The following is a 25,494-nucleotide window of genomic DNA, read 5'->3' on the forward strand; positions in this document are numbered from 1 at the left end:
GCCGCGCTGTCGCGGCGCACCTTCACTCAGTGATGATGAGCCAAGCGAGGCCTCGGGGATGCTGGCTGCACACATGATGCCCACACACGCCTGGAAGCCCCGGCTGGCCTCCCGGCCCCTCGGGCGGCCATCACAGTCCAGGGAGTGGTAATCAGGGTCAAAGTGGTAAAGGTCCTGCATTCTTCTTCTTGCATTATTTCAAAACCGGCATCGCTGGCGTCAGGCAGTCCGGTAACTGGGTAGAGCGGACCGGTAATTGGGTTCATTTGCCTCTGCCTTATCTGCCTGCCATCTGCTTCCTGAAATGCAAACAGCTACACAGGGTGATTTGCTACAAGACAGTGCAGGGAGCTTAAGCACCAGATGCAGGATGTAATTTACATTGACAGCTAGGGAGTGATAGAAACAGGATGTAATTTAGCTTTGTGAAACATACATCTAGTTACAGACACTGCAGATTAGTAACAGTTTAAATAAAACTAGGATCGATTAACCCTTTCAGGCCAGTTTATGTGTCTTCTCTAGCCTGTTCACTGTCCCCTTTACTTTCCTTATTTTCAGGAGAGGAAAAACTTCATTTCTATTTTTGCTGCAACACTATTATGCTTAGTGAAATAAGTCAAACAGAGAAAGACAAATACGGCTCGCATGTGGAATCTAAAAAATAAACAATAAATGTAACAGAAAGGAAATGAATGCACAGATGTAGACATCAAAGCAGTGGTTACCAGTGGGTAGAGGGAAGGGGGGAGGGGCAAGATAGGGGGAGGGGAGGGGATGAAGAGGCACAAACTACTATGCATAAAATAAGCTATGATAGCCAATGTTTTATAATAACTTTAAATGGAGTATAATCTATAAAAATATTGAATCATTGGGTTCTAATATATTGTTATTACAATATAATACTGTAAATCAACTATACTTCAATTAAAAAAATGATCACCACAGTACGTCTAGTTAACATCCATTACCATACATGGTAGAAATCTTTTTTTCTTATGATGAGGATTTTTAAGATCTACTCTCTTAGCAAATTTTAAATATGCAATATGGTATTATTAACTACAGTCACATCCCCAGGACTTATTTATCACTGGCAGTTTGTACATATTGACCTTTACCCATTTAACCCACCCTCCACGCCCTGCCTCTATGAGTTTTAAAAATTCCACATAAAGTGAGATCATACAGGATTTTTCTTTCTCTGTCCGATATATTTTACCTAGCATAACACCCTGATGGTCCATTCATGTTGTCACAAATGGCAGGATTTGCTTCTTTCTCATGGCTGAATTATATATATATATAAAAATAATTTGGCATATATATATGCCAAATGTCCTTTATCCATTTATCCATCGATGAACACAGGGGTTTCCAAGTGTTGGCTACTGTAAATAATGCTGCAATGAATATGGGGGTACAGATTTCATTTTGAATAGTTTGTTTCCTTCATACAAATACCAACTAGTGGAATTGCTGGATCGTATGATAGTTCTATTTTTAAATTTTTGAGGACCTCCATACTGTTTTCCATACTGGATGCAACAATTTACATTCCTACCAACAGTGTCCAAGGCTTCCCTTTCCTCCACACCCTTGCCAACACTTGTTAGTTCCTGTCTGTTTTTTTTTTAACATCTTTATTGGAATATAATTGCTTTACAATGGTGTGTTAGTTTCTGCTTTATAACAAAGTGACTCAGTTATACATATACATATGTTCCCATATCTCTTCCCTCTTGAGTCTCCCACCCTCCCACCCTCCCTATCCCACCCCTCTAAGTGGTCACAAAGCACCGAGCTGATCTCCCTGTGCTATGCGGCTGCACGAATTTGCATGTCATCCTTGCGCAGGGGCCATGCTAATCTTCTCTGTATCGTTCCAATTTTAGTATATGTGCTGCCGAAGTGAGCACGTTCCCGTCTTTTTGATATTAGCCATTCCAACATGAATGAGGTGACATCTCTGTGGTTTGATTTCTCTGCTGATTAGTGATTTTAGGTGCCTTTTTAACTATCTCTGTATCTTCTTTGTAAAAATGTCTATTCAGATCCTCTGCCCATTTTTTTGTTGGATATTTTTTCTATTTTTTTGTATGAGTTCTTCATATAATTTGAATACTAACCCCTTATAGGATATATGATTGGTAAAAATTTTCTCCCATTTGGTAGGCTGCGTTTTCATTTTGTTGTTGGTTTCCTTTGTTGTGCTTTTTAGTTGGATGTAGCCCCACTTGTTTACTTTTGTTTTTGTTGCCTTTACTTGGATCAATGTCTTTGCATAAGTTCTGGAAACAACTCTTTCATAGTTTCCATGGATCATTTTTAGGGGAGAGGGTGAGTTGAGATGAACTACTAGTGAAAGGAGGGTCAATGGGTCGAACTATAGCCTCTGTTACTGTAGGTGGCCTCAAGGCCACAACTGATAGCCATCGTCTCCCTCCTGTGCTATCCATTCTCAATTCCCCTCATCCTTGGATAATATCTCTGCTAAAATGGATGGCTTACTTCGTGGGGTGACCCTCACGCTCGTCCCCGAGTGAGTGTTCTGAGCCCTGGTCATCATTTCTTTCTCAAACCATGGCTGCTGTACTTGATCATTTACTGCGTACTTGACCATTTACTGTAAAATTGGGAAAGGCAGTAACAAGAAATGCCCCACAGACTTGTTTTTAATCAATCATTTTCCAATTAAAAATTTTTTTCCCCCAGACATTTTTATCATCCCAAAAGGAAACTATGGACCCATTGAGAAGATACTACTTCGCTCTCTCTACCAGGCCCTGGAGACCACCAATCTGCTTTCTTTCTCTATGGATTTACTTATTCTGGATATTTCAGATAAATGGAATCATACAGTGTATGACCTTTGTGTCTAGCATCTTCAACTTAGCATGATGTTCGTGAGAGTCATCCACACTGTAATATGTATTAGTATTGCATTCCTTAAAAAAATGTTTTTGGCCGTGTAACATATTTAATGGCTCCATTCCTTTTTATGACTGAATTACTATTCCACTGTATGTATATACCACAATTTGTTTATTCATTCATCCAATGATGGACATTTGGGTTATTTCCATGATTTTTCTATTGTGAGTAGTGCTGCTATAAACATGTGTACATAGATTTGAGTGCTTGTTTTCAATAATTTAGGAGTGGAATTGCTGAGTCATATGGTAATTCTATGTTTATCCCCAAAAACACACCCCAAGAAACTTCCTGAAAATCTGTCCTTGTCTCAGAAGCAGCTTTTCAGGAAACATGACATGCAGCACTATGGACAGGGTCCCATGAGAGCTTATTTGTGATGCCTGGGGGTCTGGAGTTGGAAAGGGCTTCCCTTATGAAATGGCAGCTAAACTGAGGGCAAATTCAATGATTTTTCCTTCTTCCTTTCCTTTCTTCCCTCCTTCTTTCCTTCAGAGGGATGACATAGATGTTTTACACAGTATATCCTTTTAAAACTTTTGCATTTGAACCCTGAACTTATTCATAACACGAATGATTATTTTAAGCAGGGTATTAGGGCTCAAATTATTAATATCATAGAACCATTACAGTGACAACTTGGACTGGAAACAATTTATTAGGAAAAAATATGGAAGCTTTTTTAATAAAAATTTTGATAAATAAAAAAGTTGACAAATCAGTGTATAGAGAGAATATTGGTTATTTGGGAAACTGTATCATAAAATGGATGGGCTCCACAAATTCTTCGATGTACTTGAAGAAAAGAGTGCTAAGTCAGTTTGGGCTGCTGTCACAAAGTACCATAAACGGGGCGGGGTGGGGGCTTGTAAACAACAAAAATGTATTTCTCAGTCCTGGAGGCTGGAAGTCTGAGATCTAGGTGCCGGGATCATCGCCTTCTGGTGAGGACTCTCTTCCGGGTTGCAGACTGTCCACTTCTCATTGCGTCCTCACAGGGCAGAGAGCAGAGAGAAAAAGCCAGCTCTCTCATGACTCTCACAAGGATAAGAATCTCATCATGAGGGCTCCATCCCGATGAGCTCATCAAATCCCAAAAGACCACCTTCTAATACCATCACATTGGAGGTAGGGTGTCAACATGTGAATGCTGGGGGGCCCCAAATATTCAGTCTATAACAAGTACTAATGGGGAAATGAGAGCTTCTCTTGAGGATGTTAAGGGCTGTTACAAAGCTCAACGGTACATGTGTTTCCAGAGAGAACTACAATATAGAATAAGTTCTATAAGGCATTCACAGAATAGATTCATCTTTCTTCCCGAAAACAGTCTTTGGTAACCAAGGACCCATTCCTAGAAATTCACTCTTGCTCAAGGAAATCCATCCCCTCATTTAAAAACAAAAATCTTACGAAGCTACATGAATGACACAAAGGACTTTTCCCAGCTCGAAGATTCTGTGTGTAAAACCTGTTAGTCTAAATTTATTTCCAAAAGATAGACCCTCCGCAGGGTCTGCTCCTGCGGGGAAGGTGGGACCCCCGCTTGTGTCCCGGCCCCCAGGTGTGGCTTCCTCAAGTTTGGGGTGAAGCCCCCAGCCCCCTTGGGCTCTGCAGCGGGGCAGTGGGCTCGGGGGAAGGAGCATGGTCTCCGGGGGTTTCTCAGCAGGAGATGCCGGGCGGGGCTGCCACGCAGGAACCCAGCGGCCCTGGGTGGGGCGCAGACTCCCCAGGCCTGGGTGTCCCTGCTGCGCACGGCTGCTGACAACAGGGTCCACGATGAAGCTCTGCCTGGCAAACGGGGACTGTGGGCGGCTCCATCCTCCCTTCCCGTCGGCACAGCCTCATCGCAGCCCTCCCTTCCAACAGGCAAAGCCTGTGACCTGAGGCCGGACAGCTCCACACCCTCATGCCCCGGTGCTCGCCCCACGCCGGGAACAGGCACAAGCCCTGGGCCGGCCTCTCCGGACGGCTCGAGCGGGACGGCTTCTTCGGCGTGCCCGTCACCCACCCCGAGCCCAGGGGCCAGCAGGGAGGTCTGAAGGCCGCTTGGGCCCGGGCGGGGCGGAGGCATGGCCTTCGCGCCGGCCCTCCTCGCCGCCTCCTGCCTCTGCGCCCCGGCCGGCCCGGGGTGTGCTTCCCGTGGCCCCGTCTCCTTCCCACCCCCGTCGCGCCTCTTGCCCACCCCCACCCCCTCTCCCCCCAGCCGCGGGCTCCACCCGGAGCAGCACCGAGTCGTGAGGGTGCAGGAAGGGGCCCACCTCGGGGCTTCCCCGACACCTACCCCCTGAAGAGGGTCCGACCGGAACCGCGCACGAAGCGGCCCTGGCGGGAGGGAGACCAGGGGGGAGGGGGTCGGTGGGGAGCTTGACTCGCAGTTACTTACGAGGGGAAGCTGAGCCCCCAGGGCTGGGGGCTGACCAGCCTCAGCACTCCCACGAGGGGGTGGTCAGGAAGGAAGGACCCTGTCCCTGGGGCCCAGGGCACTCACGGGTCAGGCAGAGTCGCCAAGTGTGTCGGGTGCCCTGGACAGCTGAGGCACATTTTGCCCAAAGGTTAAGTTCCAGCGCATCGCAGAGAGCAGACGAAATACACACACGGTGTTGCTAAGGGTTGAAACGAACCAATAATTCCTCCCGTTTCTCAGGATGTTCCGTTTGGCTGTTAATGAAATATATTTCCAAGGAATGCAGGCATGTGGCTAAAAAGGCCAGCAGTGCCTGGGGGGTTCACAACGAAACCCTTCCATCTCGCCCCCCTGGGCCATCCTGTGCTCTGGGAGCAGAGCTCTCAGCCAGAAGTGAAACACAGTAGTTTCCATATCCGGAATTCTAAGATTTTCTAAAGCCCTTTAAAGGCCCCCTTCTCTGAGTGGTGCTTGACCTGCTGGTGTTTGGGGCGGGAGGGTGAGCTGGGTGGAGGGTCTGGGCGCCATCCCGAGGGAAGGGCTTTGGAGGCCTGTGTGAGCCTGAGACCGGGGGCCCAGTGCCCATGGCCGAGGGGAGGCTAGCGCTGACTCCAGCCATGCCGAGCCAGACGTCGCCCTCCTTCCCGACAACCCAGCAAAGCCTGTCGCTCACATTCCTGGCTGTGCTGCTTACACTTGCCCTCTGAGAAGGCCAGCCTGGCAGAGCTCTGTTCCTGCCCTCTGGGCTGCTGGGAACTGAGTACCTAGCCTCGGTGCTGGAGGGGAGGAGCCATAGATGGTGGAGGCCCAGTCCCCGCCCAGGGTGCTGCCCCTCTGCTGAGCTGAAACTTCTAAGCAACATCTTAATAAAACCAAAAGGGACGTGATATTGTTCTACCACCTGTGCCCGACCAATGTTAGCCCTTTGTCATATGGGACAGTGCTGTCTAATGGTAAAGTTTCCACTATCAGATCCCCAGTCCCTTCTCCTACCCCCTCCCATGGGGGTTCAGTGGGTACATCTGTATTTCATAGAACCTGAAACTCTGATTTTACAAAGGAGCTGGAGGTCTGGGGAAAGAACTGGTCTGATCTCAGTTAAGAATGCAACTTTATACCTGGACGATACTAGAACACTTTAGCACCTACTGTGTTTGAAAATGAGATCTTCACAAAGACCTCATGGGCAGGAGACAGGCAGGAGAGGGGACAGACTGAAGCTCTGTGACTGACTGATCAAGTAGCAGAGGTCAGCTGACTTCCAGGCCTACCACTGATTTACTATCACCAGAGCCACGTAACACACCTTCCACATAGAGAACCAGCAGAAAAATGAGTTTGAAGAGCATTTTAGCTAAATCCAAGGTCATTTTGATCATTAGTGAAAGTCATTCTCTTCCTACACACTGCCCCACACCCTGAGCCCCCTTCCTAGAACCAAATGGGTTCTGAGATTAAAGTGCAAGTGACAAACCTGGGGGTGACCAGACTTTATCATCTCTTTCTTCTTCTTCCACGTGTGTTCCTGGTCTTACTCTTCCCGGTTCTTCTGCAGGGAGCGGTCCAGCAACCCTGTCAAGTAAAATCACACACCCTAAGGATGACTTTCACAGACTCCTCCCGTGGAGGCAGTTTTCAAAAGGTCTTCCTTCCTACCTACACCCACCCCCCCCCAAAAAAAATCAATCTTCATCTCAGGAGCCCTAAAAGGCACATCTTACCTCAAGATTTAATATTTAATACAACCTTTAGATCTAGTTCTGATAACTGCCAGTTGCCACCAATTCGCTCTTTGCAAGAGAATTCTACCTGAATCACAAGGTTAATAACCTGACTGCAAACCCAGCATCCTTAAGCTATCTATGGTCACCCTGGCAACTCACTATAAAGTTCTTCTTTTTAAAAGATTTCAGAAAAGTAATTTCAGTCATCAAGATTACATATTGCACAGAACAAAAAGCTTTATTATTCTTACCGTTCTCTGGATGTAACTCTACGTCTCTTTTCCTCCTATGTGGAGAGAAGGGAAAAAGAGAAAAACAATATTTCAAAAGAATATCAAAACCAAAAGCAAAGGGCTTCCCTGGTGGCGCAGTGGTTGAGAGTCCACATGCCGATGCAGGGGACGTGGGTTCGTGCCCCGGTCTGGGAAGATCCCACATGCCGCGGAGAGGCTGGGCCCGTGAGCCATGGCTGCTGAGCCTGTGCGTCCGGAGCCTGTGCTCCACAACGGGAGAGGCCACATCAGTGAGAGGCCCACGTACCACACACACAAAAAAGCGTGAGTCAAAGTATTAAATAAATACATTTGATGTGGTTAAAAACAGGGTTTGGGGGTGATCTGGGCAACCTTCAGTCTGGTGTTGATGTCCCACCACGCTCAAAACAAAGAGAGGCCCAGGAGCTGGCCCAGCACACGTCTGCGCACTACAGGTCATCTAGTGATGCTACGTAAAGTCAAAGATCCACCTCATGTCAGGGATTTGTTAACACTAGAAAAAAACCAAAGGAGTAATTTGGGATTCACATCAGAAAATGATGATGACAACCTAGACTGGACACCAGCTCTTCTCTGATGAATACCTTAGTACACTACTTCCCTAAGTTCACAACACTTGCCATCTCCAGGATACCTGTATTTATGTATTTAAGAGGGATAAAAAATATTGTCGTGATGAAACCAATCTATGTCGTCTGAGGTGGAGGTTACAAGAATGCATGCGTGCATACGTGTGACCACACATGCACAGTGAATAAAGTCTGTAGATTATGCTGATGTCCATTTTCTGGTTTTGCTATTACGGTTATGTGTGACGTCACCATTGGAGAAAGTTGGGTAAACTACACAGGACCCCTCTGTACTATATTATATGAAATTAATCTGTATGTGTATATATAAAATTCTGCCTCCAGACTGCCTTTAGACTTGAGCTACAACATCAACCCTTCCCTGGGTCTGCCTCTCTTGGCCTGTCCTGCATATTTCAGACTGGCCAGCCTGAAGTCGTGTGACTCAGCTGCTTAAATTAATCTCATACACACAGACATCACTGGGTCTGTTTCTCTGGAGAACCCTATGATAGATTTTATACTAATATACTACTGTAATATATACATACATATAATTTGAAACAATACAGAAGAAACTGATACATGCTCGCCTCTCGCAGGAAGAACAGGACGGAGAGGGGGGAGCACCACCCTTATGTACCAAACAGCCTTTTGTGCTGCTGCCAGCCCGGCCGCCCCAGGTGCAAGCAGATATAATGGCATGTGGCCCAGGCAGTGGCTACACAGCTAAGGATTTTAAGGCACAATGCAGCGAGATGCCAGGGCTACGGTCACACATGTGGAACATTCTAAAGCCAAGAGCGGTCGCAGGATTCTGCGCATGGGCCCCCGAGGGCACTCTGGAGGCTGTCGCAGACCCTCAGGTCCCACGTGAGGAGACAGCCCGCTAGAACACAGCAGGCGGCCCGCCTCCCAGATCTCGCCCGGGTCAGCCTCCCAGGCACCCGGCCTCCTCTGCACAGCACAGGGCAGGCTCACAGAGGGAAGAGCGGCCCAAACCCAAAGGTCACACCAAACCCCACGGGAGAAGAGTAAACCAAGGTGATGAGGGGAGAGGGGAGGGGTCCCTCGGGAAGCTGGCCACTCAGGATTTCCAGCCTCTTCCACAGGAAGCCAGCTCACGAAGCACCAAGACCTGTCCTGGGTCACACTCAGAGGACTTGACCCCTGACCCCACAGCCCCGCTTCCCAAGCCTCCTCGATGCTGACGATGCTGACGCGGATCAGCATGGAGGAATGGGGGACTGCACGGCTGGGGGGCTGCTGGGAACTCAGGACTAGCCCACCCCGAGGCCCCGCGCCAGCAGGCGCCACACTCACTGGATGGTCTCAATGATTTCGTGAGCGGCATCGTGGGTTTAAACGTCCTGAAAGACAACGGGACACGGTTCAGAGCCGTCCCTCCCCGCTCCAGTGATGGGGGCGACCAGGGGAGGTGGGTGCTGCAGCCCCCGGGACTCCCCGACACGCGGTACCTACCAGAGAGCTCCACCTACAGCGCTGGGGCCCTGTCCTGCCACGTGGGACACGCTGGTTCTGGGAGCGCCTGTTCCTGCAGCGCCCTGCCGCCCAGCGGGCTGCGGGGAAGGGACCGGGACGGACTCGAAGCCTCCGACCCTCCTGCCCCAGGACTTCCCCCGGGTGCTCCTGCAGCCTGGAAGCCACAGGTCTGCCTCTGAGTCCCTGAATCGCCGCAGGCCTCGGTCTCCATCTGTAAAATGGGGAAACACCACTCGTGCAACCACCGGGAGCGGGCGAGCAGCGTTCCTCCCTCCCGCCCACGGCGGCGCTCTCCGGGCCTCACTGCACCCGCGGGCTGGCATCGCCACTTTCCCCGAGGAGCACGTCGGGGGTCGCTCTGGCCTTTCGCCGGGGTCTTGGCTGCCAGCTAACCCAAGACCCCGCAGAAACCAAGTGAGGACGACGCATCGTGTGGACAGTCTGTAACTCTAGACTGCACCTCTGCCCCGCCGGTTAAGGTTCCTATCGCGGTGAGGAGGGGCCTCGAAGAGGATGCACAGTGAGAGGAGGGCCCCCGAAGAACACGGGCTGAAGCTGGAGGTGAGATGGTCAGGCCCAGAGCTGCCAGCCCTGCCCCGGGACAGCGACTGCCCCTCTCAGACCAGGCCACCATTTCCACGCTTCACAGTGGAGGACGGCAACGCAGGCAGAGCCCCTACGGGCCAGGGCATGGATGCCCGGAAGGTCCCAGGACAGGGGCCCCCACGGCACAGCGGTCCTAACCTAACAGGTCAAACAACTCCAGAAACACCCTTTGTGTCCTAAGCCTCATCTCTGCAACAGCAGCACTACTGAGCTATAATTCACACAGAATGGGCCCCCACTTCAAGTATACACTTCAGTGGGTTTTAATACATTCAAAGCTGGGCAACCATCCCCTCTATCTAGTTCCAGAACATCCCATCACCCCATTAGCAGACATGCCCCAATCCCCTCCCCAGCCCCTGACAACACTAATCCACTCTCTGTTTCTGTGGATTTGCCCATTCTGGACGTTTGTAAATAGAATTACGGTATGTGACCTTTTGCCCAGAATCTTATTTTTTAAGGCAAAGGAAAAAAACAATCTTCTATCGTTCTTAATAATATCCTCCAACTTACCAAGGACGGAGCAGTAAATATCCATTGAACTCATATTACTTAGACAAGGCTGGGGGCGGGAGATGGAGCACGTGCCATCCGTTCGGTCCAGCACAGGACCGCCCTGCAGACCAGTGGTTCCCGACACGGGGGAACCGACCTGCAGCTTCAGCGCCACTGCTGACCCAGAAACCCTGGGGAAGAACCACTGATGGGAACAATCGGCCCCAAGGCCTCCTGGAAAACGGCAGAAAACAGTGAGGACAGCTGGGTTTGGAAAACAGTCTGGCAGCTCCTCAAAGGTTAAACAGTTAGCAAATGACCCAGCAATTCCTCTCCTGGGTGTCTGCCCAAGAGAAATGAGAATATTCGTCCACACAAAACCCTGAACATTGGGCTTCCCTGGTGGGGCAGTAGCTATGAATCCGCCTACCAATGCAGGGGACACAGGTTTGAGCCCTGGTCCGGGAAGATCCCACATGCCACGGAGCAATGAAGCCCGTGCACCACAACTACAGAGCCCGCGTGCTGCAACTACTGAAGCCCGCGTGCCTAGAGCCTGTGCTCCGAAACAAGAGAAGCCACTGCAACGAGAAGCCCGCACACTGCAACAAAGACTAGAGCCCACTCACCACAACTAGAGAAAGCCCGCGCGTAGCAACGAAGACCCAAGGCAGCCAGAAAAAAAAAAAACACACCCAAAACCCGAACATTAGTGTTCACAGAGGCGTGATTCACAACCGCCAAAAGGTGGAAACCACCCAAATGTCCATCAACAGATGAACGGATAAACAAATGTGTCCCTCCACACACTGAAATATTATCCATCCACGAAAAAGAGTGAAGCACTGACACTCGCTACAACGTGGATGGACCCTGAGAACACGATGCTCAGTGAGAGTAGCCAGACGGAGGACACACAGTGTGTGTGATTCCATTGATGGGAAACGTCCAGAACAGGCAAGTGCACAGAGACAGAGAGTGGGTTCCTGGTTGTCAGAGGCTGGGGAGGGGGATGGGAGGGATGCTAATGGGGATGGGGTTTCCTCTCGGGGTGATGGAACGTTCTAAAATTGGTAGTAGTGACGACTGCACTCAATGAATACACTACAAAGCAGGGAACGGCACGCTTTAGGTGGATGAGGTGAAGAGTGTGGGAATTACACCTCAAAACAGCTATCAACAACAGCAACAGGGACTTCCCTGGTGGTCCAGTGGTCAGGACTCTGTGCTTTCACTGCCGAGGGTCCAGGTTCAATCCCTGGTTGGGGAACTAAGATCCCACGAGCTGCACGGCGTGGCGAAAAACAAACAAAAAACCACAACACAATCTATAGGAGGAAATGTGAGGCAGTGTTAAAAGCACCTCCACCTCAGTAGGAAAATACCGAGCATCTAAGACACTCATGTGGCCGACGGACTCTGTTCCTGGTCCACAACATTCAGTGATTCCAGAGAGACAGCCCTGGCAGCCCTGAATTCCCTGGGCACTGAAAGCAGAGAAGACGCCACACTTCCCGCAGGGTTTGCTCAGAGACAAACGCACACAGCACAGTATACAAGGCGCTGAGGTAGCCACAGGATGAGGAGGAGGGTCTAGAACTTTACACCAACGCTCTCCCGTGTCACACTCCTCCTGAGGGGAGCCGGCCCCCGTGCACTGAGGAGCCTCAGCAGCCCTGCGGGGCCCACGTGCAGAGGAGTCACGGGTGGGGCCTCCTGGAAGCCAGGCATCCTGCCCGGTCTGGCCTTCGGATGGGGCAGCCACGGCTGAAGCCCCTACTGCAGCCTCCTGAGGGACCCTCGGCCGGAATCCCCTGGTCTGCCTGCTCTGAATCCCAGCCCTCAGAAACCACGGGAGGTCATCAGTGTGCGTCGTCTCAAGCTGCTAAATTCATGTCTGCGTTTAGGCCGATACCTTACACCCTGTGAGCACGGCCCGTAAGAACAAGTCTTAGAGCCACGGGAGGACGTGACAGTACCCAGAAGAGTCTCATTCCGGTCACCACTGTGGAGTTACAAAACAGCGTGCGCGCTCTGAAAGGGCCCCGTGAGCACGCGCGTGTGCCTGAGCGTGCACCGCGTGGCAGCCCCGTGCCGGCTCGGACTGCGCTCCCTCCCTCGGCCCCCTCAGGAGGCTGGACGTGCCCCAGAGACGCTCCTCCTGCAGGGGCGGCAGGGACCTTCATGGCACGTGGGCCGCAGCCCTGGCTGAGCCACCGCATCTCAGGCCGCATCACACAGACCTGGGAAGACAGGGGCCTGGAATGTGGTCTCATCCGGGATGAGATGAACTCAAGCTTTCCCAAGCTTTAAAACCAGAACGAAAGGAAGGAAACAGTTTACGATGTGCCTCCTACAGTCTCAGGATGCTGCTTTAGGAACTGGCCAGCTTCCAGCGACCATCCTGAGTCGTATGATTTAAGATGCCCTGATCACCATCGATGATTCAGAAGCTCTCACAGCTTCTCGGCTGTGGCCTCTTCTTCTGCTTCACAGGTCTTCAGAACAGAGCGACGCCAGAAGCCGGCCCAGAAAGGTCCGACTGAGAACAGCCCTGAGGAAGCCCACGCTTAGGAGCACCCACACCTCCTCCCTCGGGGGAGCCCTGGAACTCCGGGGTTTGAGGCCAGCCCTGGTCTCGCTGCACGGGACGCCCGGCCTCCCCGTCCCAGCCACAGCCCCGGCCCACTGCTGGCTGCTTGCTGAGTCACTGACTAACCCAGGCTCTTCTCACTGACAGCCTCAGAGCCTCCGCAGGAAGCCACGCAGAGGCTTAGCGGAATGCTGCTCACCACAGAGCCGGCGGCCTCACTCCGGGGTCCTGGGAAAACAGCTGCAATAAGCACAACCATTCCCGCCTGAAAAAGCACGCTGTGCGCAAGCCGGGGGCTGTCATCAGGCCTGAGCCACCACCAAGCCCGTCCCGTCTGCTCCCCTCCCCTGCCCAGCTCAGGTGAGGACGGGAGCCGCCCACGGGGCTGGGGAGCCTGGCTGTCCCACTCGGCAGGCCCCTGCCTCCTCCTTGACCGTGAGGACAGGTGTGGGAACAGGAACTCCACCCGGACGCCCGCAGGTCTGGCTCTGCCCCTGCTCGTCCCCGCAGGCCCTGCGCCCGGCGTGAGGAGCCTGGACAGGAGGTCTCCTGGGTGCTCGCTGCCAGGGCACAGCCCACCCCTGAGCACGCAGGCTGGTTCATGGTGACAGGGGCACAACATCTGGAGACATCGTCCCTGAAGGACCCGGCGAGAGGCAGGGGGCAGAGACTAGGGGGGAGACAAGACGTGGACTCCGTCCTCCTCTTCCCACTTGCAGCAGGAAGATGCCGGGACCCAGGGGGCCTCCAAGGCAGGGGCATCACACCGGGACGAGCATCAGAATCCCTGGTCAGAGTGCAGTTCTGGGGCCCACCAGCAAAGTTTCAGAATCAGCAGGTCTGGACCCCGGGAACCCGCATTCCTAACCAGTTCCAGCTGGTGGGGAGGCTGCTGGCCCAGGGCTCCACTCAGAGAACCACCGGCCTGAAGCAAGCAGGGACTCTTGCTCTATCACCGTCTGCTGAGGGCACGAGGGTCCAGCAGGTGCCGAGGGGTAGCACCCTGGGACTCTGCCCGTGGTCCCCACTCCCCAGCAGGCTGCAGGGGGCACTGCCTGCGGGCTGGGGGTCGCTGCCTTCTTCCCCGAGGCTCTGCACACCTCCGGAGCCCTGGGGTGGGGGCCAAGGCAAGTGGGACAGAGCGGCCAGGGTGGGATGCACGCACTGCTTCCCAAAGTGGAGAAGCACAGCGGGAGGAGTCAAAGGCAGGGGAGATGGAACATGGTGGGTGGTCCGCTGGCTGTCTCTCTGCCTCTCCCAGTGGCCGGGCTTTGAGAGCAGAGATCTGGCTGGAGGAGTGGAAAATCCACAGAAGTCTCTCCGTCTGGGAGGCAAGCCAAGCGGGTGAGCAGAGGGCCCCGAGGCCCAGCGAAGGCGCTCAGCCTCACCTCTCAGCCTGCGGCCCCGCTGGGAAGCATCTCTCAGCCTGCAGCCCCGCTGGGGAGCAGCCACTCGCCAGGGAGAGGGAGCAGGGGGTGAAGGGGGAGGGGGAGGGCCAGCGCCTGCGGTGGGCCTGAGTACTCAAGAAGTGAACAGGTTTTCACTTGAAAATGAGTGCATTTCACACAGGGGTGGGGGTGGCAGAGAGACTGGCTGTGGAGCATCACACGGGTCTCATCCACAGTCAGCCCCGGATGTCCACAGGCCCCCAGCAAGGGGGTGTTGCCTGGTCCCAGGACCGTACCTGAGGACAAGGCAGGCCAAGGATGGGAACCACCTGGTAAAGCGATGCAAAGGAGAGAGCCAGAAAGGAGGCTCTCCTCCCACCGCACACCCGGCCCGCTCCCCACAGGGCCAGGCTGACAAACCAGGCTGGTCTCGGGACTGAGCCGCGTCGCAAAACCCTGCCCGCGAGACCAGCACTGCAAGAACAGTCAACTTGGGAAAACAGGAAGGGGCTGCCGGGACCCCATGAGGCCAAAGTCCAGCTGGAGAAGGAAGAGAGAAGAGGGAGCGGGCCCGTGGCTCCCGGGCCACAGACATGGTGCAGGACACAGTGGACCCGTAGCCCTGACCAGGGCGGGTGGGACCCGCTGTGCACACAGGGGCCCCGAAGATCAGGGTCCAAGGAAGGAGCCACCAGGAGGGAGAGGGGTCTAGAACCTCACTGTGCCCACAGCGGCCCCTGGCCACCTGGACGAGGGGCAATGGTGCGCGCTGGTGCCACTCTAGTGAGCACAAGATGCACGCGGATTTCTAAGACAGAGTGCGCGCGCACGCACAAAGTAAAACTGCCCTTTGGTAATGCTTTAAATGGCACGTTGAAAACGTCATGTCTGGGCTATACTCGGTTACGTACAATGCTATGAAAACATACCTCGCCTCCTCCTTCTGACTCGTCACCTGGCTCCCACAAGGGCACGCGTGTGGCTCGTGTGCCCCCTCACCTACCGCCCCACCTGCGGGAGCGTTTCCAGACCTGACCCTGAGCCTGAGCTCCACGCCTGGGTCCGCAGCTCACGGAAGACAGTCTGCGCAGAGCCAGGACCGGCTGGGACGTCCTGCTGTCCGGGCAGCCGTCCTTCTGCAGGACGGGCGTGGGTGTGTCCACAGGAGGATGGGGCACCACGGGGGCTCCAGGGGTGACAAGACCATTTCAGTTGCTTCAATCCAAACTAGCCCACCTGTAAGAGGCCGCCCAGCCACCCAAGGAGCCGCTGCAAGTGCTGAGGGCCTGACGCCGGGCGTGTGCGTGGAGGGGCCGTCATGGAGTGACCCCAGTGGGATGGGGGAACGCGACGACCAAAAGTTCACCACCAGAACTTTTCTCGCCCTCACCAAAGAAAATGCTTTACTGCCACAGAGCAGTCCGGCCTGAGGCCGAGGCCGTGGCGGCAAGGGAGGGAAAGCCCAGGGATGGAGAAAGCCCTTCCGAGGGGGCACGGCTGGAAAGGGACTCGCCCGCGCTCCCCGAGCAACAAGCGGCAGCACGGCCTCCACCCAGCGGTCTCAAAGGCCAAGGCGAGCCGCGCCCCCAGCCTTCCAACTGTCTCCCACTCCAGCAAGGGATCCTGTTAGCACCGTATCAGTGCAACTGGCGTCACCCCACCCCAGGACCAAGCCAAATGAACGCCTCTCCAGGGGCCTCAAGACCCCATGACCTGGGCCACGCACACGGGAGCATCACTCAGCTATGCAAAGGGGTGAAGCCCTGACACTCACAACAACGTGGACGGACCCTGAGAACATGATGCTCAGTGAGAGAAGCCAGACACAGAAGAACACAGTGTGTGATTCCATTGATGGGAAACGTCCAGAACAGGCAGATCCACAGACACAGAGTGTCAGGGGCTGGGGCAGGGGACTGCCGGCCCTTTGCGCTGATGGAATGTTCTGGAATTAGAGGTGAAGGCTGCACAGCTCTGTGAATATAGTAAAAGCCATTAAATTGTACACGTCATATGGGTGAGTTCTGTGGTGTGAGAATGCTATCTCGACAAAGCTGTTATTTAAAAAGACACAAAACCCACAAGACCCAGCACAGCTCCTCCTCCCCTTCTCCTGCCCCTTCATCTGGTGTCTGTCCCAGACCAAGTGTGGGCCCAGCGTGTCCTGCGGCCCCAGCACCTGCTCCCCGGTGGGAGCCTCACTCAGCCTGCAGGGTGAGCACAGAGCAGACGCCAGGGAGCCACCTGCACACCAGGGGAAACGTGAGCCACCACCACCACGGGACGTGCAAATCCTTCCCTAGAGCTCCCCGCCCCAAGCCCCATGACTCCCGCCGTCCCGGTGGGCACCACCCCGTGGTGGTCCCTTCCCCCCTCCCCCCTCTGACCCCCGGGCACACAGCCTGCAGAGACCCCTTCCCCACCCAGGAAAAGACGCGTCAGGTTTTTAGAGGACCAGCGTTCTCAGAGGTAACCTCTCTCACACACCGGCTGCCCGTGCACCTGTTGTGAGTCTGATGCGCTTTCCCGACATCGGCCGCGCACCCCATGACTAACTGAGGGGATTCAAACGGAAGCCCCTCAGAGATGAGGAGGCATCGTCATCCAAGGTCAATACTCAGTGAAGCACACAGCCTCCGAACTCCCAACTGCAGCTCACGGGAACCTGTGACTCGGCAGCCCTGCCAGGCGCCCTGGACAGGAAGAGGGCCCGGTCTGAAACAGGGGTGCCGAGGAACAGAGCCCCGGGCTAGGCACCGCGACAGTGGCCGTGGGTGGGGAGAGAGAGTCTGGGAAGGAACAAGAAAGGCGGGCGGTGAGGGAGGCAGTACAGAGCCATGCATGAGCTGCGGAGGACCGTGGACAGGTACCCAGCACGTCCTCTGTTAACACCCTTGGGACCGCTCAACGCCACGGGCATGGCAGGAGACCCGGCTGGTGGGAACGGCAGGGACAGCTTGAGGGGACAGAGAAGATGCCAAAGAGGCCTCCAGGCAGCACCCTGAGTGGGAGGAAGGAAACAGGACTGTCATCCCACAGCCAGGGAGAGAAGGCGCACGCACTGGGGAAGAGTGCCAGGACCACAAGAGGAGGACATGGCAGAAAGAAAGAGGGAGGAGAGGGGCTTCCTGGGAGACGTGTGCCGGGCCCGGGACCCAGGGATGCGCAGACACAGCCAGTCCCACCCTACAGCTCCCCGAATCCAAAAAGGACACCAAACACTCTGTATCTTGGTTGTATCAATGCCAATGAAATCATTACATCGGTGCGTAGCTTTGTAAGATGCCACCATCGGGAGAAACTGAGTAAAGAGAACGTGGGATGTGTCCGACCTATTTCTGACGGCTGTGCAAGAATCTACGATAATCTCAAAATAAAAAGTTTAATTTAATTAAGGAAAAAAGGACGCAGCTCCTAAAGGTAGGCTGGGGGCGGGTCCCCTGCAGCTCCCAGCAGCCTCCTGCCTAGTGACTATCCAAAGGGCCGGCTGTCTGCCTCTGTCTCCTCCCACCAGTAACAGAGCATACAGGCGGCATTTGAATGTTAGGGACCAAAGTATGAAAGCTAACAGCCACGTGCATACGGAATACCAAGCTTTTCCCGGTGATCCCTTCCTCTTTAAAGAGGCTACTTCACCCACGGAAAATCCTCAAAGGGTTAACCTGCCTTCCACCTGAGCTCAGATTAGGCAGGACTCACACCAGCAGAGGTCAGATCAGAAAATGTTTTCTGAGTCAGGGGGAGGGATGGCTCACTCAGCCGCCCACTTCAGCTACTACCCACTGTGGAGTGAAGGGCGTGACTGCTCAGCGGGTATTCATCAGAGACTCGTGGGCTCTCAGGAGGAAGCCAGAAGCAGGCGGGGACACTCACGCTGGGGCCCCTCCACGCCCACAGCCTCAGTGAGTCACGGAGGGGAAGGACCACTGCACGCCCTCGCTGGCTCCTGCCCTGCCATCAGGCAGCCGAAGATACCACCTGCTTCCTCCTGAGCTGAGACCCGGTTTTCCCACCAAAAGAAGGACCATCCTGCTTTAGAAATGCCACCGTGAGCTATAAGTAGATATCTGGGAACTCTCAGTCACAGAAGGAACAAAACTCGTCCTGCACCCCGCCCTCCTATTTGTCAATTGGGCAAAAGCCCATCTTGGAGGCTGGACATTTCCACGTACAGGCGGTTGTGGCTGTTTGTACTTCCTCCTGTGGGTGCCCCCTCCTCAGAGAAGCCACGCCTACCTCCCCCAGGGCAAATCTGGCAGCCCCACTCTCTGGGACCTCAGCTGATCCCATACACAGGGCACTACACCTCAGCTAAACTTCTGTGTTTATAGATCACCTACCGTCCTTAGTTCATAAGTTTTGAGAATAAGAATACTGTCACCCACAGAATGGGAGAAAATATTTGCAAACGAATCAACGGACAAAGGATTAATCTCCAAAATATATAAACAGATCATGCAGCTCAATACAAAAGAAACAAACAACCCAATCCAAAAATGGGCAGAAAACCTAAATAACCATTTCTCTAAAGAAGACATACAGATAGCCAAGAAGCACGTGAAAATCTGCTCAACGTCACCAATTATTAGAGAAATGCAAATCAAAACTACAATGAGTTATCACCTCACACCACTAAGAATGGGCATCATCAGAAAATCTACAAACAACAAATGCTGGTGAGGGCGTGGAGAAAAAGGGAACTCTCTTGCACTGCTGGTGGGAATGTAAATTGATACAGCCACTATGGAGAACAGTATGGAGGTTCCTTAAAAAACCAAAAATAGAATTACCATATGATCCAGCAATCACACTACTGGGCATATACCCAGAGAAAACCATAATTCAAAAAGACACACGCACCCCAATGTTCACTGCAGCACTATTTACAATAGCCAGGTCATGGAAGCAACCTAAATGCCCAGGGACACGTGAATAGATAAAGAAGTGGTGGTACATATACACAATGGAATATTACTCAGCCATAAAAAGGAACGAAATTGAGTCAATTGTTGAGACGTGGACGGATCGAGAGACTGTCATACAGAGTGAAGTAAGTCAGAAAGAGTAAAACAAATATCGTACGTTAACGCATGTATGTGGAACTTACAAAAATGGTACAGATGAACCGGTTTGCAGGGCAGAAGTTGAGACACAGATGTAGAGAACAAACATATGGACATCAAGTGGGGAAAGCCGTGGGGGGGGGCCGGGGGGAGGATGGTGGTGTGCTGAACTGGGCGAGTCGGATTGACATGTATACACTGATGTGTATAAAACTGATGACTAATAAGAACGTGCTGTATAAAAAAATAAATTAAATTAAATTCAAAAATTAAAAAAAAAAAAAGAATTCTGTCTACTGTCCTCCGCGCCCCCTGGAACACTCACTCTAAATATCCAGGAGGTGCTTGCAGAATGAATGAATCAATGAACAAACAAGCTCACTCATTTCAAATGTGCGTTCACATGAGTAATCTGACCTTCTAAAAAGTTAAGCTTCTGGAGGGAGCCCATTTTCTTAACGTATTCAGCATCGAGTCATCACAAAATATGAACTCTTATAAAGTACTGCCCCCTCACTTCCCATGAGAATGCAAAATTCCTCAGCAGGGAAATGGGAGGGTAGCAGACATTACCCGCAAAGCTTTGGGAAGGCTGCGGCTCGCTGAGCACTTCACTAGGGCCCCTGACCGCCTGCCTGGTAGTAGGACAGACACACCAGGAACTGCTGCTGACCGGCAGAAAGAGCGCCCGGCCAGGCAGGCAGCACACCCCGCACCCTGCCAAGCGAGGTCCGACCAGCAAGGGAAAGACGCTCTCTCCACTTCAGAACCGCCCACCACTAGAAAGCCAGGTCCTGCCAGGGCCTGGACACACGAGGCCTTCCTTACAAGGGTTACAAATCTGTGGCCTTGCTCTGCCTCGAATAAAAGACAGAGACGGGGACAACGTGACCATCTCCAGATGAACTTTCAACTTCGTTTCAAGTGCCTGGGTGCTGGGTCACAATGCATTTCTACACTCTTCCAATACTCAAAAATACCAATTTCTAAGATGCAGAAGGGTTGTTAAACATACACTTAGCACAGATCCCAGTCCCACTCCTGAGTATTTTCTCAAGTGAGGTAAAAACTCAAGTTCACATGGAAACCTGCCCTGGGATGTTTACAGATTTATTCCTGATCCCCTCAAAACTGGAAACATCCCACGAGTCCTGCCACCCGCAGGTGAATGGACAAACGGAACATGAATACAACACAGCCAGAAAAAGGAGTGGCTTCTCATACCCGCAACAACGGGGATGACGGACTTCCCTGGTGGTCCAGTGGCTAAGACTCCGCGCTCCCAAAGCGGGGGGCCCGGGGTCCATCCCTGCTCAGGGAACTAGATCCCGCACGCTGCAACGAAAACATACTGCACGCGCCAATGAAGATCTCATGTGCCGCAACTAAGACCCGGCACAGCCAAGTAAATAACTAGCTAAATCAATGTTTAAAACAACAACAACAAAAAACAAACCCGGGATGAATCTCGCATAGGTTTTGCTGAGCTAAAGCAGCCAGAATCAAAAAGCTACATGCTGTTGTTCCGTTTATCTGGCTTTCTGGAAAAGCCAAAACCTTAGGGACAGACAGATTAGCGGCCAAGAAGCTAGAGACGCGCTGGCGCCAAAGGGCAGCAAATGGCAAGACAGGATTGCTCTGCCGCCTGACGGCGATCATCTGTCAAAACTCCTACAACTGTGCACTACAAGTGAACTATGCTTCACGGCTACTAAGGATAAACAAATGATTACATTTTGAAAAATGCGCCGGCCAGCCAACCCGTCCATGACAAGTGCAGTAAGAGGGGCGGGGAGGCGAGGCAAGTGGATCAGCTGGACTTCTGAAGGTTCTCCCCACTTTCAGTTTCCCTCCCCTGGGATGTCTCCCCGCCCTGCCCACTCTCAGGCCACCCACCAGGGCCACCCGGAGTTACCCAACCGGAAAAGCCAGAGCCCAGGCTCAGTCGCGCCTCCGGGCACAGTTAGGGCAAAAATAGAAAGCGCCAGTGCGCGGTGGCGGGCTGGAAACCCTCGGACCTCAGATAACTGCGGAGAACCGGGGCCCGGGAGTCAACATCGGCTCCCAGGCGGTCCCAGCGTCCCGACCCCGACACCGGCCGTGACACACTTTCCACAAACTGACACACACGGAGCCCGCGCGAGGGCCGGGTCGCCTAGAGGACGGTCCCCCGCAAGCCGAGCGCACGAAAGGGCGCCCCAAAGGCGCCGGCCCAAGGCGCCCGCTGCGCTTTCCCTCCGGAAGGTGGGCTGCGGGGCCCAGGCGTAAACCCTGAGACAAGGAACACGCGCACCACGCCACCACGGGGGACGAGAGGCCGGGCGCCCACCTAGCCGGACACCCTGCATTTCTGGAATCACCGGACGCCTGTGTAAATTTCCGTCTGGCCTGTCATTTTCCAAAGGCCACTCAAGATCAGGGGACAGAACGCCTCCTCTCCAAGTGTCCTGCCAGCCCACCCACTCAAGATCAGAGGGACAAAATGCCTAACTAAAACAAAACAAAACAGAAACACAAAAAAACTAGAGTGAGGGAGGAAAGGGTGCCCTGAAAAAAAACAAAAAACAACTAAGCACGTTGACAGCGCTAAGAATAAACTATCAGGAAAAAGAAACCCTACATGTCAGATCCTAAAGTACAGAAGGGCAAGCCCGCCGGCAGTACAGGCCCGGGAGGACCGGGGTCCCCAGCCCTGCAGAGCCAACCGCAGACCGGCTCGGGCGCCCCTCTGAAGCGCGGGGTCCCCGCGGCCGAGTCGGCGCCCCCCGGCCGGCGCCGGCTCCCCTCTGCCCACCCTGCGCGCGGGGGCTGGAAACTGCCACGGAGAACCACGGCGGGGCGGGAAGGGGGGCTCCAAAGAGGGTCTGGCGACTCGAGTCGCTCCGTTTCTCGGTGGGCTCAGCGCGCGCCGTGCGGTAAGAGGGGCGGGGGTCCGGGAGGAGGGGACAGGCGGCACTTACGTAGACCAGCAACGGCAACGGGTAGACGGCGGGCTCGGTCCCCAAGAGCGACTCCAGCCTCAGCTCCAACTTCTCCCCCATGTATTCGCGCGCGGCCCCCGCACCGCGCTAGTCTGGCGGTTGGGGGAGGGGCGCGGCGCCGCCGGCGGGGGCGGGGCAGACGGGCAGGCGGGAGGCTGAGGGGAGGGGGCCTGGCCTAGGCCTCAGCGGCCGTCGCCGCGCTCCCGTCCAGCCCCCAGCTCCCTCTTTGTGGTCACAGGCCCGGGGCCTCCAGCGCTGCTGCGAACTCGGGCCGGCGTGAGGCGAGCACAAGGAGCCGGGGGCCGGGCTGAAACACTCCCGGCGCGCGCGGCCCGCCCCGTGGACTCGCACGCTCTCACGCACGCACGCAATCACGCACGCACGCACGTATGCACGTCATCGGCTGCCCCTGGCCACACCCACCAGCTCGAAGTGGGGACCCGGGAAAACCTCTCAGGGCCAGTGGTGGTGGGTTCGACTCCCGACCTCGACGTACCCTGACACAACCCCTCCCCCGACCCCCAATAATAAGACTATAATTCCTATTAAATATGACAGCTGGAATCCCGGCTTCTGTTCACAAAAATGCCGTGTATTTAGCCTATGCTAGGCACCAGACCGCGGACGCTCAGTACTGGCAAAAAAGGAAATGCCCTGCCCTCATAGCAATGCCATTTTAATTGGAATAGTAGTGACAATGGTCAAGGGAGAAAATAAAGTGTCATCATCGCCACGGGGATGGTTAATCTCATGTGCGCACTGCGTGGGGCCCCGGCAAGCACAAACATTATTCCAGATGTGGCCAGGAAGGTATTTTTCAGAAGAGATTAACACTGAAATCGGTCCACTTTGCGTAAAGGAGATTGTCAATTTCGCGGCGTGGGTGGGCCTCGTCCATCAGTTGAAGGACTGGAGAGAAAAATGAGGTGCCCTAGAAAGAGGGAAGTGTTCCTCCAATGGACTTGGGACATCAGCTCTTCCCTGTGTCTCCAGCCCAGAGTCCTGCCCTGACTTGCCTGCCTCACGGTCACATGAGTCAACTCCTTAAAACGAAACTATATATGTAAAAATATTGAATATATACAAGCCTATTAATTTGTATATGTGTGTATACATATTATATATATATGTATACACATGTTTATATGTGCATGCGTTTGTAGTATATGTGTAAGTACTATATACAGTATACATACAAGCCTATATATTTGTGTGTATATATTGTATACATGTATGTATGTGTATATATATAGTATACATATTATAAAGGTGAACATGCTGTATATATACACACACATATATTGATATATGGGTGTGTATATGTACAGTATATGTACACCGTATGTATGTATGTATAGTGTATATTTATATATAGGTGTGTATATATGCTGTATACCTGTATGTGTATATGTTGTATAGGTATTATATGTATATATGTATATACTATATATATACACACTTGCGTATGTATTTATATGTGTATGTACATGCACATATTTACATATAGGTGTGTATGTGTGTGTATACATTGTATATATGTATGTGTATGTATCATATATATGTTATGTGTATGTATATATACAACGAATTTATATATGCAGTACATATATATTTTTATTCTACATGCTTTTATACGTAGGTGTATATGCGTGTCTATATGTATGTACGTGTATGTATTGCATATATTATATGTGTATGTATGTATACTGTATATATACACACCTAAATATCTTTGTATGTGTGTATATATGTATGATATAGACGTACCTAGGTGTGTATATTGCATATGTTATACGTATGTGTACATACTGTATATACAAACTATGCATTTCATATGTGTGTATGTATAGTGTACATGTATGTGTGTATTGTATATATTATGTGTATATGTGTGTATACATACTGTATATATACAAACTATGCATTTTATATATATGTGTATACATGTATTTGCGTATTGTATATACTATATGTGTATATGTCTGTATGCGTACTGCATATATACACAGCTGTATATTTTTGTATGCGTGTACATATATACGCGTGTGTGTATATACACACACCCCCTATGGATTCTGTTTGTCTGGAGAACCCTCACTGATACGGACACTTATGACAATTGAGCACCTGCTCTTTGCCAGCCAGGGAGCCAAACGCTTGTCCTTTCTGTGTCTCCCTTAAGTGTCACAAGTCCCGGGAGGGAAGGTGATGCCGCTCCTACCAGTTGAGGTGCCTCAGGGTCAGAGAGGTGCACAGGGCGGGGGGCTGGAGCCTGGTGGAGCCCAGGTAGAGTTCTAGCAGCAGTACAGCCTAGCAGTCCCACTTCCCCGGGTGCCTCTCACAAAGACGCCGAGGGAGAGACACGGTCTGAAGGAGGGGATGAGGAAGCTTCCGTGGGTCTGCAAGCCCAGACCAAGGCTGACTCGTCAAGGGTGTTAGAGGTCAGGACTCTGGTTACCCTGGGGATGGGGTTACACAGAGCCATTCCCATTCTGAAAAAGTATCCATTCTGCTCTTGTTTGTATGTTTACCCCCCTCCCCCAAATCTTTTAAAAACAGATTCTCTTGGTTGCTGGGAGCACACACGGGGAAGTTGTGTGTGAGGGGGTGTGATCCAGGGGACAGGGAGGATAAGCCCCCCACTCGTAGGGCCAGGAGTGGCTCAGCTTTGTGAGCTAAGGATGGCCCGCGAGGTCCCAGAGAGAAGGGTCCCTGCTCCGTCCCTGCTCCGTGCACCCCATTCCCAGCCTGAGAAGTCCAGAGCCCCCCCCCCCACACACACACCAGGGAGGAGAGCCAGTCACCCTGGCTCCCAGGCTCCGGCTCCAAGGCTCCCGGCACTAGGAGCTATTTTCAACTTTCATGCCCTACGACACGGCCAGAGCTATTGTCTCCGGAAACTGTCTGTCTCTCGCCTGCCCGCCATCCCTCCCTCCCTCCCTCCTCCGCC

The 25,494-nt window shown here is 52.8% G+C and overlaps 1 protein-coding gene and 1 pseudogene across 7 annotated transcripts in view; both read right to left on the minus strand.

Moving 5' to 3' along the window:
• Positions 1 to 23,061, minus strand: part of LOC115802470 (centrosomal protein of 78 kDa-like) — a 42,978-nt gene extending 19,917 nt beyond the window's left edge. Inside the window, exons 1-7 of one of the 7 annotated variants that reach the window (XR_016394901.1) lie at positions 22,524 to 22,937; positions 9,395 to 9,626; positions 9,236 to 9,282; positions 7,320 to 7,354; positions 6,819 to 6,916; positions 5,324 to 5,598; positions 3,577 to 4,695 (exon numbers count right to left, since the gene is read on the minus strand). Coding sequence is in view for 2 of the 7 variants with exons in the window: in XM_089920511.1 (XP_089776637.1) it covers positions 6,819 to 6,916; positions 7,320 to 7,354; positions 22,524 to 22,604 (214 nt within the window). In the remaining 5 variants the exon portion in view is untranslated. Of the gene's footprint in view, positions 1 to 3,576; positions 5,599 to 6,818; positions 6,917 to 7,319; positions 7,355 to 9,235; positions 9,283 to 9,394; positions 9,627 to 22,523 lie in introns of those variants that run through there. The other 6 variants (XR_016394900.1, XR_016394899.1, XR_016394897.1 and 3 more) reach the window with 6 other exon arrangements.
• Positions 1,833 to 1,922, minus strand: LOC115802498 (U6 spliceosomal RNA; annotated as a pseudogene).
• Positions 23,062 to 25,494: the final 2,433 nt, after the last annotated feature.

Source organism: Delphinapterus leucas, chromosome 11, assembly GCF_059928025.1.
Source record: "Delphinapterus leucas isolate spDelLeu-1000000601 "Yukka" chromosome 11, BTC_Dleu_Yukka2, whole genome shotgun sequence".
Taxonomy (NCBI): domain Eukaryota; kingdom Metazoa; phylum Chordata; class Mammalia; order Artiodactyla; family Monodontidae; genus Delphinapterus; species Delphinapterus leucas.